This window comes from Sander lucioperca, chromosome 23 (genome assembly GCF_008315115.2).
Source record: "Sander lucioperca isolate FBNREF2018 chromosome 23, SLUC_FBN_1.2, whole genome shotgun sequence".
NCBI lineage: Eukaryota > Metazoa > Chordata > Actinopteri > Perciformes > Percidae > Sander > Sander lucioperca.
In genome coordinates this window covers 14893472-14914129 of record NC_050195.1, presented here as the reverse complement: position 1 = coordinate 14914129, position 20658 = coordinate 14893472, and the positions used below count along the sequence as shown (strand labels likewise).

The 20658-nt window shown below is 39.3% G+C and overlaps 1 protein-coding gene across 2 annotated transcripts in view; it reads left to right on the top strand.

Annotated features, from left to right (window-relative positions):
- Positions 1-19087, top strand: part of LOC116055780 (glycogen debranching enzyme-like) — a 75101-nt gene extending 56014 nt beyond the window's left edge. For both annotated transcript variants that reach the window (XM_031307801.2, XM_031307800.2), the window contains exons 24-33: positions 8643-8745; positions 12276-12501; positions 13905-14016; positions 15894-16029; positions 16313-16425; positions 16740-16951; positions 17645-17742; positions 18194-18281; positions 18368-18501; positions 18701-19087. In XM_031307801.2, the coding sequence (XP_031163661.1) occupies positions 8643-8745; positions 12276-12501; positions 13905-14016; positions 15894-16029; positions 16313-16425; positions 16740-16951; positions 17645-17742; positions 18194-18281; positions 18368-18501; positions 18701-18818 (1340 nt within the window). In that variant the 3' untranslated portion in view covers positions 18819-19087. The remainder of the gene's footprint in view (positions 1-8642; positions 8746-12275; positions 12502-13904; positions 14017-15893; positions 16030-16312; positions 16426-16739; positions 16952-17644; positions 17743-18193; positions 18282-18367; positions 18502-18700) is intronic.
- Positions 19088-20658: the final 1571 nt, after the last annotated feature.

Sequence of the window (20658 nt, the reverse complement as noted above, 5' to 3'; positions counted from 1 at the left end):
TACGTTAGCAGTAGCATGCTGCTGCTGGTCTTGCCGTGGGATTAACTGTACTAATAAAACCGTTGAAACAACGCAGCCACGCTGCTGTGAAAGCTCCCCGAACGGCATTTATCAGTCTGGTTGTTACCCCTCGTTAACGACAATGTTTTTTCCCACCTAGTTTTCGTTATTTCGATCGTTTGATAAAAGAGAGAACAAACTATTGTGTTCTCTGCTTGCATGAATAGGTGCCTGTAATGTCTGCCCACATATACAATCAATTCAATAAATATTTATAAGCATCACTGATATTTCTTAAATCATTGTAGTTTTTCAGAGCAATAAGAGATTATTAAAGCCATGGTCATATTTGCAACAAATTAAAAACCCTTATCAAGGCATTTAGGTTTTTCATGTTCTGTAATCTTTATAAAAAACAGTCCAATTAAATTTACCAGAGTGGACACTTGCAGGTTGTTTAACAGATTTAATTTACCTTGTCAAAACCAATGACTAATTCATAACAAACTGCACAATATTTGAGACAAAACCTAAAAAGCATATGGTTCATACTCCTGTGAAGCAGTACACTTTGCCTGTAGGATTTACTGTAGCAGGAACATTGATATTGGCAAACAGATGACCCATGTACATGTGAGTTTGTGAGCAGGGTTATGATATGAACTAAAATAAAAGATAAGTTTAGGGTTCACAATAGGGATAATTCAGGTATTGCAACACAAGTTAAGAATAATTGAATTAAATGAGGTAGTAGCAAAGCTAAAGTGACGTGTAATCAATAGCCATGAGTCAAGTCAACAGTGTACACCAGAAATAATATATACTGTGATTAAGTAATGATTTTTAGTGTTGTCTGTAGCCTACTAATATAACAAAACAGAAAAATAATATAGCACCTGATGCAGTATGGAAGAGCAACAGCGTGACTTCTAGCTTTCATGGGTTGGTGATAAGACACTGTGCTGCTATGTTGTAGCATTGGTCGAGCCCTTCAGCCACAACTGAAAGAAAAGAAAATACTTGTTTTTTTCTGTTCAGTTTGCTTTGTATTCATTAAAAAAAACAAAAAAACAAAAAAAAACAACTACTATTTAAGGATCATATCATTTCTAGATCTGTTTTTATTATAGGAGTGAAATTGTACTTACGTTTTATACAGACTGATATGATTCCATCATTTTTAGACTTATGTTATATGGAAGAATGAAGACTAAATTCTGATGAACAACACATAACATGACGCCTAAACTGACACAAACAATCCAGTTTCTTGTGTTCTTTCAGTTATATTACAGTTTTAGGTTTTACTATTGCCCCATACACCTAGCAAATCAGCAATGAAGGTAAAGAGCTGATTATCTGCAGTCATGATACATTACTAAATAGACCGTGTTGATGTTTTCACACGAGTTATCAAGATCTTACAATAAAAGTCCCTGGTAGGTGTAATTTCAAGAAGAACTACTATAAACATAGCAGTCACCTCTAGATAGTTAAACACATGTTAGAACAGTGATCTGTTTTAGTAAGGATTCAGTTCCAATATTACTTTTAACTAGCTAGAAGTAAACAACCAAGTAGTGAATTTGCGAAATAGCATCCGCTTACGATCAGAAGTAATCTATTTGTCAAAAACAAACTAGTTAAACTATCTTAACACAATCAATAATAATAATAATAATAATAATAATAATAATAATAATAAAAAAATTAAATTGAACCCCCCCCCCCCAGATATTGGTTACCTCAGAGTACAACTACTTTTATTTTTATGCGTTGGTAACTTTCAAACTATTCATGCCATTAGCAGCTCATCAGCTAATGCCTTGTTTAAACAGCGACAGTGCTTGTATAAACATACCTGAGGTGAAGGAATGACAAACTTTACAGGTGACCTAAAAACATAAATGGGTACAGTTTAAAAAAACAAACAAAAAAAACCATGAACGTCACCGTCTAAAATACAACATCCTAACACACAACAAAACCGATAACCAAATGTCTTATTTTATAAACAGTCCTACAACCCTTTACACATGTAATGGTTGGGATTTTCCTCTGTGAAGTGCTAATATACCATACAGGTATCAATTCCTTATAAGCACTAAAATGTACATGTACTTGACTTCATCTGTTACTGTTTTTGGCATATGTTACACGGGTAGAGAACTAATACAATATTAGTTAACCTAGGATGTTTACACGTAACTATCTACCGTATTGGTTTATAAGGCTAGAATAAAAAGAAAATATAATTAATTTCTCTCCATATACCCAAATCAGTCAACATGTCAACATGGAGAATCACATCAAAACATGCCCATTACTGAGAATACAGAAGGTAATAGATAATAGAAGGTAATATAGGAAGTCAACACTGTAGCAGTGACAGACGATGGCATCTAATAATAAAAACTATCCCCCTATTGGTTTATAAGGTTAGCACAAAAGAAAGTAATCATGTGCTATCATAAAATACTGAAGAATGTGCCCTGGAAAAGGGGTACTGCTCTGAGTTTAAACTGGTCTATACCAGACTTAGATTAGGTCACACACGATTGAATGCTACTTTACTGTTCACACACCCTTGTGCTTGTGATCACCCATACCCAGTCACCCCCACAAAAAAAATAAAAAAATAAATAAAAAAATAAGTTATTTCATAGAAAAAGCTAAAACCAATAGTCTTATACAGTCGCTCTGCAATACACCCTATACCTACATGAAGGTTTTAATGTCCAGGTCTTGTTCAAACCCCTTTAAAGATGTGTTAATTCAAACTTTATTTAACTTTAAGTTGGATTAATGTTAATACATAAATATGTGTACTAGAAGAAGAAAAAATAGCACATCACAAACATGATTTGTACAATGTAGAACACAGGATAAATAGTGCAAATCATGCGTTGTGAGATTACGGTGCTCTGTGAGAAACATCTAGATAAAGAGCAAGGGGAAAAGAAGAGCATTGATTTACCTCCACATGTTGGAAAGGAGTCACTCCATTGACCGCCTGCTAAACAGTCATCCACTGCTTTCACGCTTAGTCTGCAGGCCGGGGGGCAATTAAATGTCAACTTTTCTCCTCTTGTAAGTTGATCACCTGGTTCAGAGGTGGCAAGTTGTAAGCCATCTGATAGCCTTGGGACTTTACATTTTCTGTTTTTAAGAAGAGAATCTGTTTAATCCAGAGGTTTAAACAGTATAAACAGAAGTAAATTACAATTGCAGTTTTTTGGGGTTTTTTTTTTTCTTCTTCTTCTTTTTTTCGATTGCTTAAGTACTATTTTAAAAACAAGGACCAGTTCTTTCAAAATGCTACATATCATTAGCACAAACACACACCCAATTATCAGAAAACATATGTCTTAATTCTGTTTGAACCAGTTATCCACTGCTGTTGCTATCTAAAACACTTTTAGCAATTCTACTTCTCGTGATTATAGTACTGTAAATGAAGTACACAGAGAAAGTGCAAATATACAATAAGTTCCCTACACTATACAAGCACAATGCTGCAGACTGAGGAAAATAGAATTAATTTCTCTCCATATAGCCAAATCAGTCAACATGTCAACATGGAGAATCGCCACAAAACATGACCCAGTTTTCATACAGCTACAGTAGTGTGTATAACACTGTTAGCTCAGCAAACAGACAAACATAAAATACTGTATCCAGTACAGGTTACAATTACAGTACACTATATGTACATGTACTTGACTTCATGTTACTTCATCTGTTACTGTTTTTGGCATATGTTACAAGTAGGGCTGAACGATTAATTGCATTTGCAATAATATTGCGATATGTTAAGGCTGCGATTTGGTCACGTGACTCGCAAGAGCAAATCAGTCTGTACCCACAGAGAAAGCACCAACTTAGCACACTAACGCTACGCCGTACCTTAAGCAGATTTCTGTCATTCAAACAACTCTGAGTTGTAGTTTAAAACTTTTACAGCCATTTTAATAAAATGAAGGGTTTTATTCAGGCTCGAGTCCATACATGCAGTTAATGGATACAGGCACTCAGAACTGAAGGCTCGGTTAGCAATGATTAGCTCCGATTAGCGGTTAGATCCAGTTAGCTAGCTCCGTTATAAAGATATGGAGTGGTTGAGACTACCACGGTGAGGGGTAACAACCAGACTGATAAATGCCGTTCGGGGAGCTTTCACAGCAGCGTGGCTGCGTTGTTTCAACGGTTTTATTAGTACAGTTAATCCCACGGCAAGACCAGCAGCAGCATGCTACTGCTAACGTAACGATAGCCTCTCTGTCTTTGAGTGTGAGTGCAATGTTGACGCTGTCATGCACGCGGCACGCCACTTCATGAGGGGAGAGAGGGGCTGGAGGCAGCTCCTCTGTGTGCTCTGTAAATAATAGCTATACCATTGTATATACTGTATATACTATATTTTTACTTATTTAACTGTCTAGTAGAGTTCAAAGACAGTGTTTAAAAAGTGCAATCCACATATTTACTTATGTTTATTACAGTAAATGATAATTGAATGTGAATACTACTAAGTGTGGTAAAGCCACATATTTGTTTTTATATTTCTGCAATCTGCCCTTTAGTTTGTGTGATTTGTTTCTGACTTTCAAATGAATGTTTACACCAGGCTTGGTCAGTGCTCAGTATACTACTGGGACTGAAGTAGTTAAATAAAAGATGTCATTCATATAAATTCCTGCATCACCTAATTTCATCATCATCACATACAGGCCTCCAGGAAAGAACAAGAATCTTGTATGGTTCATACTATACAATGATTTATTGTTTGTCTTTGTTGAATAATACAGAAGACAAAGAGCTTAAAAAATAATCGCATATTGAATCGCAATATTTTTGAAAGAATCGCAATTAGATTATTTTCAAAAATCGTTCAGCCCTAGTTACAAGGGAGAAACCAAAATACAACATTAGCTAACCTAAGATGTTTACAGTTAACAGCAATGATGCTAACAGAATTGAGAAGTAGGCCAAACGGGGCTGTCACGACTAATTTAGTGATTTAAAAGCACCCTGTTTCTAGCATATTGGCCCGTTACTGTGAATACATCTGTTAGATGGTAATATAGGAAGTTGACACTATAAAAAGGACAGCCTTATGGGCGCTAACATTAACTGTAGGTGGGTGAAGCTCCCAGCTAAGCTGCTATAACTTGCGACGCAGATAGGAAACCAGTACAAGCTAACTACTGATAACATTGGCACTCTGGTTCAGTGGATGTCAATCTTATTGTTTTAGTGAAGTAAATAGAAGGACAATGGACAGCTAACAAGCTAGTTAGCTAGCCATATAACATGCTAGTTAGAAATGACTGACAGAGAACGTTAGGTGACAGGTCAGTCAGAACACACTTGTCATAAAGTAAAAGTAACATTAGTGTTAGCCCCCAATGCTAAAAGCATTGAGGAGCACACCAAACGGGGTTGTCCCCAGTATTTTGGTGATTTAAAAGCACCCTGTTTCTAGTAGATTGCCAGATTACTGAGAATACATCTGTTGAAAGGTAATATAGGCAGTCGATGCTATAACATGGACAGACTATGTCAGCTAACAGTAAAACTATCTCCTATATTAGTTTATAAGGTTAACACTAAAGAAAGTGAAAATTTTACATTAAGCTACATTAAGATTTTGTTAAACCTGATCATGATAGAAATGGATCATATGGCGAGAGCTTATGTGTTAAAGCAGCTTGTGATAAAGGTTTAGTCACAAACCAACCATTTAGATAATGTTATAGCTGTAGCTTCGTCTTAAATCTACTGTACATTACCTATTGAAACCAATAAATGCCCCTACAACATGATCTTTTAGTCTTAAAACTGATATAAATTAGTTAAACGGCCACAATGCCTTGCATCTCTCACTCCCGTAACTTATTGTTACACACACACACACACATACACACACACACACACACACACACACACACACACACACACACACACACACACATCAGTCTATATATTAAGTTAGCTAAAAACACATGGATAAGGACCTAATGATGCAGACTATCTAGATAAACATATATGCCACAAAAACGTTTTAATTCATGAATGAATGAATGAAATATCTTAGAATAGGCTTAAACATTACATTTTGCTTTTTAATTTACTTACCCTGTGTAGGCATGGCTGGAAGACGTTTTCCTCTTGCTTTCCCCAAAAGAATTAAAGAAAAAGCACCGTTGATTGTTGAGAAGAGCAGTGTTGTGGAGGAAAAATAGCGAAAAAACGAGCTAACAAGATAGTTAGCAATGCTAGCTAAAAATAGCAGGGAAAAGCAGACAGACAGGCTGAGACACTGCTTTTTAAAACACTACAAACCACACCATGTATGACAGTTGGACACCCTTTCCCTACCCCCCTAACTTTTTAACCGTTAACCATTGGTATAAACATACGTTTTAACTACAAAAATCTAAATAAGACCACTCAGAAGCTAATGAACTAACAAGCTAACCCACGCCAGACTCCCTTTTAGGAATACATGATTTTAAAACTTCACCACACTGTAACAGGCCACTCCGGGCAGTCATGGTTCTGGTTCTCACGGGCTTCCCTTCCCCTCAGCGGGTACAACAAACCATCGATTTCATTTATTATGGTTTTTTTTTTTTTGTTGTTGTTGTTTTTTTTCGACCAATCAGAACGCCAGAAAGAGATGCACGCACACCCCCTACCCCCCTGCCCCCCAAACAGTATATACTACTATTACACAGTAAAGAATCTACCAAAAATGCAGGTCTAATATAGAGTCAATAAACAGTTTTTGCAATGTAATGTCTAAGTAGTATGGCAGTAACGCAATACAATACAATAGTCCTAGTAAAAATGCTGAGTGTAGTACAGATATATGGTATGATTTAGTTATGGCACTTAGTGTTGCATCTATGTTACATTACTATGTAAATCTCATGTCAGTGTTTATATAGTATATATAGTATATAGTAACTTGGAAGTGCTTACTTCCAAACCACTGTGAGACCTCATAGTGACAAATATTAACTTCAAATACAAATTCAAGTTTATATGTCCCACACTCAACATATGGGCAGTGAAATACAATACAGAACAGGACCAAGTGAAGCACACGTTCCTTTTGATCCCCTTGCATCTCTAAACTGAGCATTTAAAGGATTCTAGTGTGTTCTATTTGTACTCGGAAGACAGACTTTCCGAGGTCTAAGTCTAAAACACACCACCTGTGCATCAACAGTAGTGAAAGCTGTAGTAACATACAGTTATTAGCACTTCTGTCTTATTTGTGTCTCACTAAATCAGTTGTACACACAGTCCTGTCCATATTCTATAAGTGGACATGTTGTTACGCTGTTTGTATGCACAAAAAACAGCGTCATGGATTGTTATCAACTGGTATTGCTAACAACAGCTAACCTGGCTAGAGCTAGAGACCCCATAAGGAAAAATCTGACTTGTAAATGGTACGCATTCAACTCGGGTGTGACGTCATTCCCAGCTCCGGCCTCCGAGTTCCGAGGTAAATGGAACGCATTAGTCTGGTGATATGCTATAGTTGTGTTAGAGTCAACCAATCCCATGAACAGACTCAAATCAACAATACATGTCCTCTAAAAGGTATTGTGTGTATCAAAAGCCCGACATATCTTATTCCTCTGTGCCTTAGAGCTCCATTGTTGTTAAATGCCACACCTTTGACCTGAGTGACATGTCCATTCATTACCATGAACACACATATAGTTTAGACTGAATCCCACACACACTGTCCTGCTACCACAAATACTCACTACAGCACCAAATGTGGATAAATCTGCCAATGCAAATAATCCCCAACAAATGCATCATGTTCTCCTCTTTGAGTCCCAATTGCTAGAAATGTCAGCCGTTTTAGAATATCACTGAGCCTTTTACTATACAAATTAAACCATGTATTTGTAAACTGTATTTAAAGATCTAAGTCTTCAGTAGACAGAGTAGAGAAGTCAGAAAGTATTAAGAGATGGACTTACACGTAAGAAACAAATCTAAACACCAGCATTATATTTTAATAGTATTGATATAAACTTTGCAAGGCACAGCATGTAGGTTCTATTTAACATTTGGTTTGTAAAATAAATATTACATAGGCCATACATACACTCCAAGAAATAAGTCTGTAAAATAACAGAAAAAGTTCTGGCAGCTATTACTCAGACTTTGCACTTTGTGTGTAGCTACAGTAAATATAAATTATTATTAAGTTATTCAAAATTATTATTAAGTTATTCAAAATTCTCTCATACAAAGCTGCCCAGTTAGTAAACTTCTGAAAACTTCCGTAATGCCAAAAAAGGGACAAACGTCGAAAAAAGCAACAAAAAAACACCAGGAAAAGCTTTGAAAAAACGACAAAAACATCATTAAAGTCATCACAAAAGTCATCAAATCTCACTAAAATGTCAGTAACTTCTTTATTCTCCCAAAACCAGCCACCGTAGCAAGACAAAAGCTATCGGAGCACAAATTATGCAAAAACTGTGAATCACGTTCTACGGACAATTCCTGTTAAAATATAAAGTCATGCAACCGTTAATACACAGATATTTCTTAGATTGTACCCAGACCGACTTTTTCCCTCAGGTGGTTGTTTGTCTTTCCTTCAGGTCTACCTCACTTTTGTGCTGGGGTGTTACGTTGTTGGGGGCGTGACACCTTCATTTCCCTGAGAGGCCTGCTGTTGCTGACTGGCAGACACCTGGAGGCTCGGTGAGTCCACCACACAGCTCCACCAGAGAGGAGAATATGGGCTTCATGATCTTTAGGGCTTCGAGGCCTTTAGGGCTTCGAGGCCTTCAGGGCTTCGAGGCCTTCAGGGCTTCGAGGCCTTCAGGGCTCCGAGGCCTTCAGGGCTCCGAGACCTTCAGGGCTTCGGCTTTGAGACCTTCAGGGCTTCGAGACCTTTAGGGCTTCGGCTTCGAGACCTTTAGGGCTTCAAGACCTTTAGCGCTACCAGACCTTTGGGGCTTCAAGACCTTAAGCGCTTCGAGACATTTAGCGCTTCGAGACCTTTAGGGCTTTGAGTCTTTTTAGACTGAAGCTACTGTGGTCTTTATTTTCATAGCAAATCAAAGTAATTCAAATAGATCAATTCAAAGTAAACTTTGGGTTCAACATGGGGGAGGGGGGGGGGGGGGGATCTCCACCTATTTTGTGAGTCTGTTTGCTTCATCAATGACAAATTATAAATGGGGGTTCTTGGGGTAACGCCCAGGAAATCTTGAGCATCAACCACTTCACTTCCTGCATTGCGGTGAATCTTTCTGTAACAATTTGGGCATTTTCTGCATCAAGTTATGGTGCAAATGTAAATAGTATTATTATGAATTAATTAATCTCCTTTATTGTTCAAAACTTTCTGCATATTAAAAAAAATCACACGTTTTGGGATGTTTTTTAAACAGTTAATATTTTATTATTATTATTATGATAAGATATTTGGGGTTCACTGGCCAGTTTTGATTATTGGGGGGTGGGGGGGTTGTAACCCCCTGTTCCCCCCGTAAAAAATGGATAATTTACGTAATTAGGTGCCATTTTAGGAATTGTTTAATTCTGATGGTCAACCTGCTCTCACGTGACCAGACTGTATTATTGACTGTACTGGCTCCCAAAGAGTCTACTGGATTGGTGATAGAATCACTTCAAAAATTCTATAACTACAAATGTGATTTTTTTTGTTGAACTTTACATCACCTGATTGCTGAGTATCAATACTGGAGCATCCACAACGTGTTATCTACATATGCACGTCACACAATAAATCATGTGAGGCCCTGTTGTCACCTGGTTTTAACACCTGTCCGGTGTTATCTGATCACAAAGGGGACAGCTCTAAGTCTAAATGTCTCAGTGTTTATGTTCCAGTGCTCTGCAGACATCTGAAACCTGTCTGCCTGCTCTTTTCTCGGGCTCTTTGGAGCTCTGTTTCCCACGGTAGCCTGGAAAATATTTTGCAACGTCTGTTGTTGCTATTTAGAAGCCGACAAGCCCTGAGTGACCGGCCAAAGCAGCTGATCTCATTTACATTCGTCAGTGTCTTTGTAAATAACCCTCTGAAATTTAAAACTTGCAACAAGTCCCCTTTTTTCTACTGGACTCTTTTTTAAAAGCCGTTTTAATTTAGCATTGCCCCTTTCATATGCTATTCATACTAAAATGGACTTTGCCTAAACACATACAATATTATGTGTTGTAAGCACTGTTGATAAAAGGTCAATAGCAGATATCAACAAACCAGTGTTATGTGATAACAGCAGATACTAAAGCTTGAACTGATGGATGTTTCTACTATGGTCCAGCACTGGTATCTTTAGATTAGATTAGATTGGATAGATTTTATTGATCCCAAACTGGTAAATGTCAGTGCTACAGCAGCAAAATAACATGCACACACAGCACACAAACAAAAAATAAAAATACAAAATGCAAAGGAAAGAATGTACAAACGTATATACAAATTGGGAATAAAAAGTGTACAACTACTTCAATATTATTTATAAAGATGTAAGTAAAACCTATGTTTGTGCAAGTTGCACTTAGTGCAACGTTGTGATGTATATGAGTTGTATGTAACACTCAGTGAAAAAGTGTTAAAACTAGGGCTGTCAAAATAACGTGTTCATTTTGATTAATTAATCTGAGAAAAAATAACGCGTTTAAAAAAATAACGCAGATTAATCTATTCCATATTGAGGTTTGACCCGGAGCCGTTCTAGCCACCATTGGACTGTAAAATGAAGGAGGGAGACGAGAATGTGCTGCCTGGATCATTGATTGGAACATTTACTTGTAAAAATCTTCTTCCTGCCAACCCTGGCTACCGAAATCTGGAGCCACTGATATGTCTGCTCTTCTCTCTGATGTTCTGAAACAGATACAGGAAACACAAACACCGCTGCATGTGACGCTAGTTAACACTATACTCAACAGCAGCTAACGTTAGCCTACCGCTAGCTAGTTAACACTATACTCAACAGCAGCTAACGTTAGCCTACCGCTAGCTAGTTAACACTATACTCGACAGCAGCTAACGTTAGCCTACCGCTAGCTAATTAACACTATACTCGACAGCAGCTAACGTTAGCCTACCGCTAGCTAGTTAACACTATACTCGACAGCAGCTAACGTTAGCCTACCGCTAGCTACTTAACACTATACTCGACAGCAGCTAACGTTAGCCTACCGCTAGCTAGTTAACACTATACTCGACAGCAGCTAACGTTAGCCTACCGCTAGCTAGTTAACACTATACTCGACAGCAGCTAACGTTAGCCTACCGCTAGCTAGTAGCTGGATTAAACACGGTTACAATGCTGACAGCTAACGCTAAACGTTGTAAAGTTTGACTGTGTTTTACTGTAGAGGATTCAACACCGGGATGTAACAACAGAAAAACTACAGCCTCGTGGTGCATTTTAAGTTATTGTAAATGTCCTTTTCCCATCTGGTGGTTGTTTTTGTCGTTCAACACCAATTTACTAGTGAAATAAGTTATTGTTATTGTTATTGTAATACATTATTATTAAATCATTTAATTTTGACCATATGGCCTTAGCAATAAACAAGCCGTTCTTTAATGTCACCGACTGTTGTTTAGTACCCTTTTTTTTTTCTTTTCTTTTTTTACTTTCTTAAAAAGTATCGGTTCAGGCACCGTAAATTATGTATGCAATTAATTTTGATTAATTAATCACAGAGTATGTAATTAATTAGATTACATTTTTTAATCGATTGACAGCCCTAGTTAAAAGGTTTTATTGCCTGTGGTAGGAATGATTTCTTGTAGAGGTCAGTGCAACATTATTTATTTAATGTTTATTTGTATAGGGACAAGTTTGTAGCATAATCTGTTACCTTCCTCTTTCTTTGTGTTGGCATTTTAAACTGGATATATGAGGACTATGGTTAACTGCTCCTCAGATCTCTGCAGGGTAAATCCAGACAGCTAGCTAGACTATCTGTCCAATCAGAGTTTTCTGTTGTTGTGCAACTAAAAGAATGAGAAAGACCCTCCTCCACAGCGCTGTGGAGGAGGGTCTGCCAAAGACAATTTATAGCCTGAACTAATTTGTAATGCCCGTCCCTGGATGGGTCTTTAAAATACATAAAACTCAACAACAAACACATAAAAGACAGTATAAAACACAAACTCAACAATAGATGCATACATTAAAATTCAAAACTCAGAACTCATCAATAAAATACCGATTATTAAACCACTGTCCTGATTGTCACAGGAGCATCATCCTGGCCTTTGCGGGCACACTGCATCACGGCCTGATCCCCAGCCTGCTGGGCCAGGGCAGCATTGTGCGCTACAACTGCAGGGATGCTGTGTGGTGGTGGCTGCAGTCTATCCAGGAATACTGCACACTAGTACCAAACGGTGTCTCCATCCTCAAGTGTCCTGTCCGAAGGATGTACCCCACCGACGTGTCTGGGCCTCAGCCTACTGAAGCCTGGGTAGGACTGTGTGCTGTGTTCTAATTGGTTCTTGACGTGAGCAAGAGCCACTGCTAATCAAATCCATACGAGCCTAAGCACTGAAATTACTCTTTTCTAATATATTAGCATCTCTCCTGACTCTGTGCATATTTCAAATAGGGCTGAACGATTTGGGGAAAAAAATCGTTGATAGTTGTGATTTTCCTTTTTTGATTTTTTTGCGATAATATTTGGGCTACATATTGCTCCTTCAACGATCATGTTATAAGTAATAAAATTAAAAAATAAAACAATCTGTGATATATAGCATTATTCCAGCATTTATCTTGTGAAAAAAAACTATAATAATATAATAATAAATCAAATCTTACACCAAAACATTCAATTACATTTGCATTCTTTTAAATCGCCATTTCAGTTTGAAAACGATTAATCGTTCAGCCCTAATTTATACTATGAATATCAGCTTTTGCCTTCTAACAGGTAACTTACAGTCCCTTTGTTTTAGACACAACAGCCTCAATAGCTCTTTTATCCATTAGTCTATCCTGTTGCTAAACCAAAATCACTGTGCTGGCAATAACAATCTGGATCCGAGGACATCATGACACATGTTTCCCTTTCATGGCTGTTGCTGTGTTTTCATCTTTTGTATTGTATGTGTAATTGTCTAACCTTGTGTGTACTTTTCCTTTTTTTGCGCAGGAACGCAAAATTAATTTCAGTCTAAACTGATAATCAGAGGGGAGCGAATGAAGCTTGAAAGTCACGCCCCGAAACACACACAGACTAGACAGAACATGACAAACAATGACAGACAGAAACAGCAGGGAGGGGATCCAGAGGAAACAAGAGGGATGAGAGAGAAACACAGCCAGACCATGACATGTGTGTTAACATGGACATGAAGATTGCGGTTATGAGCTTATACCGTTTTGAATCAAATTTGAGATATGATGTTGACATGGCACACAGAGGAATCATGTTCATATCTCCGTACAGGCTCGCTGACAGCTGTCTATTCGGAGCGCCTCCACCCCTCTCTCTCTCTCTCTCTCTCTCTCTCTCTCTCTCTCTCTCTCTCTCTCTCTCTCTCTCTCTCTCTCTCTCGCTCAGTCTCTCTCGCTCGCTCAGTCTCTGTCTCTGTCTCTGTGTCTCTCTCTCTCTGTCTCTCTCTCTCTCTCTCTCTCTCTCTCTCTCTCGCTCAGTCTCTCTCTCTCTGTCTCTCTCTATCTCTCTCTCTCTCTGTCTCTCTCTCTCTCTCTAATTTTCAGTTGCCATTATGTCTCATAACAAACATAAATAGTCAATAAAATCCCTACGCAGTATTGTAAGTCCTTTGGATCCTGCCCACACACAGATGTTTTTGTTTGTAATAATCATATCACACAGCCAATTTGAACTGTGTGTTTTTTCTTCAGGATCAGCCGCTGTATGATGTGATCCAGGAGGCCATGCAGAGTCACATGCAGGGTATCTCGTTCAGAGAGACCAACGCTGGGCCACAGTTGGATAACAGTATGAATGATGAAGGTATTTCCATGCACTCATTAACAATACTGATTACTGATTCTTACAAGAAGATCTAGCTAACTCACGTCAGAACAGGCTTTGTCCAGGAACTTTAGTATTTGCGCAGTCAGCGGAATGAGGGATTTGTACACACTTCTTTCCACACATAATACAATCTGCAGGGTCTGCATACACAGATGCGCACCAGACTCATAATGCCAGCTAACTTCCAGGATGGCGCTATCAACACATTCTCACTCTCCCATTGCATAAAATATGGACACTTTTGGCGTTAGTTATTCCAACACAGTCTCACGGCAGTTTGTGTAATTGTCACTTTATTTTTAATCTATTGATTCGTGTACAACAACACGTTTATCTCGTTTTTTTCGTGGTGGCCAGCATGAAATGGGAACCATCTATACGGAGGTTGGGTTTAGGAAAAGATGAACGGGGAAAGCAAACGTCACGCCCCGGGACATGATCTGCAGTCTCTGGGGGACGGGCGACAACAACAACGGGACGGGGGAGGTTGGGTTTAGGAAAAGAAGAACGGGGAAATGACACCTCACATGGCGGGAGACGGCCGCGACAATAACGGGACGGTTGTGATTAGGAAAACAACAACGGGGAAACAAAATGCCACACGTGGGACGTGATCCCCGGTCTCCTGGGTGAAAGTCCTGTATTGTTTGACACATCCACCACCCCAATCAACCTCCTTTCGCGGATTTTCGGCATTCCATACTACTTGCTACCATAGTTGTGCTGTGATCACCACATACGCTTCCCATTGAAATACATTAGTTTACATTTTCGTTCTGGCCACCACAAAAAAAAGGAGACAGACGTCCCTGTGAACACGAATCAATAGATTAAATAACGTGACCATTTCACGCTAAAAGTCTCCTTTAGTGTCAGGGCTCTTAACATCGTATCTGACGCTGAGTCTGAGAGCCACTGACCAAGTGTCAGTATTTTACAAGTTGGGAGCGAGAACAGGTTGGCCCTATTAGGGCTGTCACAATATCAGATTTTCACTACACAATTATAATAGCCAAAAGAATTCACAACAGAAATATCGTTTTCATATCTATAGAAGATTTGTAAAAAAAATAAAAAGGATTCTGAAGGATTCCCCTGCTAAGAAAGAGGAGGGTGAAGCCAGAACAGAATCAACAAAAACCATAGGCGTAGATTTTGGGGAGGATGCAAATATTAAGAAGCGGTAGATTTGTCCCCCCTTTGAAAGACAACACACTCCCCAAAAGAGGTAAACATAACTGTTCAGGGGCTCAAACTTGTAGAGAAAACAGGAACTATGTCTACTTTGTTGTATTCTTTAACCCCATGAACATCATGGGGTTAAAGAATACAACAGGAAGTGAAAAATAAAGATAGATTGATGTAGATTTAAACTTTGGAGTTTCCGGCTTTAACAATGTCTCATTCTCTAACAGATCTGCTGTTGAGATGTACATGATTCCTAAAAAAAAACAAAAAAGACATCCCCAAACACTTTTTGAATATGCAGAAAGTTTTTAAGTAAACAGGAGAATAATTATTTCCTTTATATAAATAAAGACCTTTGCACCATACATTGATGCAGAAAAGGCCAAAATTGTTGCATAAAAATCAGCAGAATGCAATGAAGTATTTGATGCACAACATTTTCTAGGGGAGGACCCCCCCCCAATTTTGAACAAAAAAACCTACACCCTTGAAAACCATACCTTTACAGCCAAGCTGATGGAGGCAGAAAGACCAGACCATACATAGTGTGAGTGGCTGTCTTAGATAGTCCAGACACAGTTTGTATGTTTCATTTGTGAGTAAATGTCCCCTGACATGCTGCTGACTGTGACTCTGCTAATAGCAGCCCATCTCACTCCCACCAGGATTCAACGTAGAGGCCGGAGTGGACCAGACCACTGGCTTCACCTACGGAGGAAATCGCTTCAACTGTGGAACTTGGATGAACAAGATGGGTGAGAGTGAGAAGGCGCACAACAAGGGAATACCTGCTACACCCAGGTACAGTTTCTCCATCTTTGTTTGTTTAGCAAACATCCATCATTATGTATGCAAGCAGCATCGGTACAATGAGTAAAACCTACAACTTGCATGTTACAGTAGGTTCATGATATCAGTAAGATGGCCGGTAGAGGAACAACCACAGCACAGCTCAATATTTTTACTTAGTTACAACTTTTTCAGCCTTGTTACTGCTAGCTTGTACCAACTCTTTGTATCCCTGTTTGTGTGTGTGTGTGTGTGTGTGTGTGTGTGTGTGTGTGTGTGTGTGTGTGTGATCCAGGGATGGCTCTGCAGTGGAGATAGTGGGCCTCTGTAAATCTACTGTACGCTGGATTGTGAAGCTCCACAACGATGGGCACTTCCCCTATGCAGCAGTCAACATTCCCAGAGAAGGTACAGTCACATATCACATGCACTCCGTTGTGCAGAAAAAAGACTGGCTATAGTTTTTGTAGTATTTACCATAGCAGTTCCAAATGGGCTTTCAGTGGTTGAAAGAAGCTTCAAATGATCCCCTCCTGCTTAAACTATTGGTAATGACACTAAATCACATCTCAGTAAGTAAGCAGTTGAAGGAAGCATCTCCAGTTTACAGCCTTTCTTCCTACTAGTGTTTGTGGCAATTTAACTTTACAGATGAAGGGATTTTACAGTCTCTACAACCATCTTTAAACCACGCCTTGTTCATCCTAAATGTTTAATTTCAGGACAGACATATTCTGTGTCGTATGTGGAGTGGGATCTTAAGATCCAAGAGAACTTTGAGAAGAAGTTCTACATTTCCCGTGATCCCCAGGACCCTGAGGAGAAACAACCCGAGCTGGTCCACAAAAGAGGCATCTACAAGGACAGTTTAGGGGCTTCCAGCCCCTGGTGTGACTACCAGCTCCGGCCTAACTTCCTCATTGCCATGATGGTGGTAAGTAGCTACAGTCACTGTGCCAGAGTTTACATTTATCATTTCATATCTCATTTTCAACTTGGGTTATATATATATATATATATATATATATATATATATATATATCAACATTTATATATATATATAATATAAAAATATAAATATATATAAATGTTGAATCTTAATGAATGTGATAATGGCTTCAAAAGAATTTGGATTAGATAAGCAGATTTGAAACTGGATTCACATTTGATAAAATCATAATAGGCACCAGCGCAAGTCTTTCAGCCTGAGCTGGGATTTGGTGAATGTGTTGCACTCACGTGTCACACTAATTAATGGGAGCAAATGATACATTAATACCATGAGACTTATTGTTAAATGTTACACCTTTGATTCCAAATGTAGTTTCCAATGCATATACTGTACCTGTGCCAAAAACAATAATAAAGTATAGTATAGTAATAAAGTCTAGTTAATCCAGTCAATGCTATTTGAAGTTACAGTAATAGTGTAGTTTTAGGTGAAAATGTGTCATATTTTTCATGAATAAATATAAATATTTTATAATTATACATCAATAAAAATATTCAGTTTAGTTTGTGTAATGTTATATTATGAGTATGTACATGATTTGTGTGTGTGTGTGTGTGTGTGTGTGTGTGTGTGTGTGTGTGTGTGTATATGTGTGTGTTTGTGTGTGTGTTGCAGGCTCCTGAGCTGTTTACTGTGGAAAAAGCCTGGGAGGCTCTGGCTGTGGCTGAGAAGAAGCTGCTGGGGCCCTTGGGGATGAAGACCTTGGACCCTGAGTTAGTTTTAGCTCCAGCCTCTTGTTGACTCCTGCGAGTCCGCGCTCTATCTAGTAGTTCAGGTTTTAAAAGATGTACTTACACAAGTTTGTGTGATGGGAAAACAAGAAAGGCAAAGTCTTTTCTGTCAGAAAGATAAGATAAGAAAAACTTTATTGTCTGTTACATGAGATGGACATTCCTCTGAGCTGAAGGTGCAAAAACACCCATCGTCAGAGAATCCAGTCCAGTCATCCTACAGAACAGTGTTAATGCGTCAAAAACAGGAGTGGTGTTAAAACGAATTTGGATTCACGTTAACACTTTCTGCTCATGTTCAAAATCAGCGTTTAAGAGCAAGATCATTGTCAAAGAACATGCTGTGCGCTTCAATACAAGATGCGATTGTAGGCGATTGATCTATGACCTATGATCTATGGTGATGTTCTCCTTCTACCTTGTTTTTCTGCAGTGACATGGTGTACTGTGGAGTCTACGACAATAACCTGGATAATGATAACTTCAACCGAGCCAAGGGCTTTAACTATCATCAAGGGCCAGTAAGCAAGTGTACAGTAACCCCCTCCACAACAGCAGTAAGTCAAGCTGCCATTTAGTAGCACTGACACTTTTTTCCCTCTTCCAGGAATGGTTGTGGCCCGTCGGCTACTTCCTGCGAGCCAAACTGTACTTTGCCAAGAAAATGGGAAAGCAGACGTATGACAAAACTGTTAACCTGGTGAAAAACATTCTGTCTCGTCACGCTGTGCACTTGGAGAGGTATTCACACTCAACATGTTATTGCTGTGACTGATCTTCTAACCTGGCAGTAGCATGTTTAACTTAGTGTATCGTGAAGAACCACTGGTAGGACCCAGAAAGGTAGAAAATCAATGAAAAGTATTGATTCCCCTTAATGAATCTGTTTCAACCATGTTTGTGATAAATGGCCACTTTGCTCTTCACCGTCTTCCTCTAGGTCACTTTGGAAGGGTCTTCCTGAGCTGACCAATGAGAATGGCCAGCACTGCCTGTTCAGCTGTGAGTGCCAAGCCTCATCCATGGCTACCATCCTGGAGGTTCTGTATGACCTTTGACCCCAACAACCTTAACAGCACCATCAAAAGTGACCTCCACCAGCCGACACCAACACAACGCCTACTCTAAATCCTAAACGAGCCGCAAAGTGTATGAAAAGCTCACTGACAACCAATCATATGCTATTTGTCATTTCCTACTGCATAACTATGCACCATGTTTCCCTGAGAGCAGGGTGTAGAGTTGGGTATCAAACACCACTTATGCATCTGAAATTAACACTTTCATAAGAATTCAAGGATTCCTGAATAAACAGCATTTTCACTTGTGCATATTGATTCCTGAAAGTAATTCTAGACCGACTTTGCCTCCTTTTACTGTATCAGTAATTAATGTGCTTAACTACTCTGCATAATTTGTGTGTACCCAGAGGATTAAAAGGTTTATCATCTCAGGGTTAGAGGAGTGCTGAAGCATTCCTGGAAAACGTGGGAAATTCATCTATGAGAACTCAGTCTCCTGCTGACCTTACACACTGACGTATTGCCCCAACGTTCATGGACTTCCTTGCATCTTAATACGCTAAGAATCAGAACCTAAAATCAACAAGAACTGGAATCAATAAGCAGAATCAAAGTTACTAAATTATAACTTATATCCAACAAAAAAAAAAAAAAAATGTGGTACCTGCATAGCCATTGTGTTTTACCATGGCATTAATTCAATTCAATTCAATTTTATTTATAGTATCAAATCATAACAAGAGTTATCTCGAGACACTTTACAGATAGAGTAGGTCTAGACCACACTCTGTAGTTTACGAAGCCCCAACTATTACAGTGGTTGCCTCAAGAACAAGCATTAGCAGTAGCTATTGCGACAGTGGCAAGGAAAAACTCCCTTTTTTGTTAGGAAGAAACCTCGGACAGACCCAGACTCTTGGTAGGCGGTGTCTGACGGCACCGGTTGGGGGAGTGGTGAATGGTGGCAATAATAGTCAAAGATAGTGAAACAGTGATCACAATGGTAGTCATAGTAGTTCATGTCATAGTAGGGTGCAGCAGGGCGTTACGGGGTGTAGTGTGGCACTGCAGCCTGGGTGGACGCGGTTGGACGCGGCAGGACGCAGTCGGACACTGCGGGGAAACGCAGAGCATAGCAGAGTGTAGTAAGTCCATAGCGTCAGCTGCACCCAGGACCCCGGTGTAGGTGCCACCCAATTCCAAGGCGATGTTCTGGGTGAAGAAGAAGCAAAGGGACTCCGGGGAGAAAACTCCCCAGAGCTAGGTTAGTAACAGGCATTTCTGGGACTAAGATGCACACAAAAGGAGACAAGTGAAAAGAGAGAAGAGGGAGCGGCTCATTGTGTCCTTGGAAGGAGCTTCCCACAGCAGTCTAGAGTTATAATAGCATAACTAAGAGAGGCAGGCTAAAGAGAGGGGCCCTGGACTGGGCTCGTACTCTCTCCTGCCGGAACGGGCTTGTACTTCCTGCCTCCCTCTACTCTACTCTACTATGCTGCAACTCCTCACTCCCTAACTATAAGCTTTATCAAAGATGATGGTTTTCAGTTTATTCTTAAATGTGGCGATGGTGTCAGCCCCCCGAACCCAAGTTGGGAGCTGGTTCCACAGGAGAGGAGCCTGGTAGCTGAAGGCTCTGGCTCCCATTCTACTTTTAGAGACTCTAGGAACCACAAATAGCTCTGAGTTCTGGGAGCGCAGTGCTCTAGTGGGACAATAAGGTACTAAGAGCTCTTCTAGATATGATGGTGCTTGACCATTTAGTGCTTTGTAGGTCAGGAGAAGGATTTTAAATTCAATCCTGGATTTTACAGGAAGCCAATGCAGAGAAGCTAATACAGGAGAAATGTGATCTCTTTTGTTAGTTCTTGTCAGA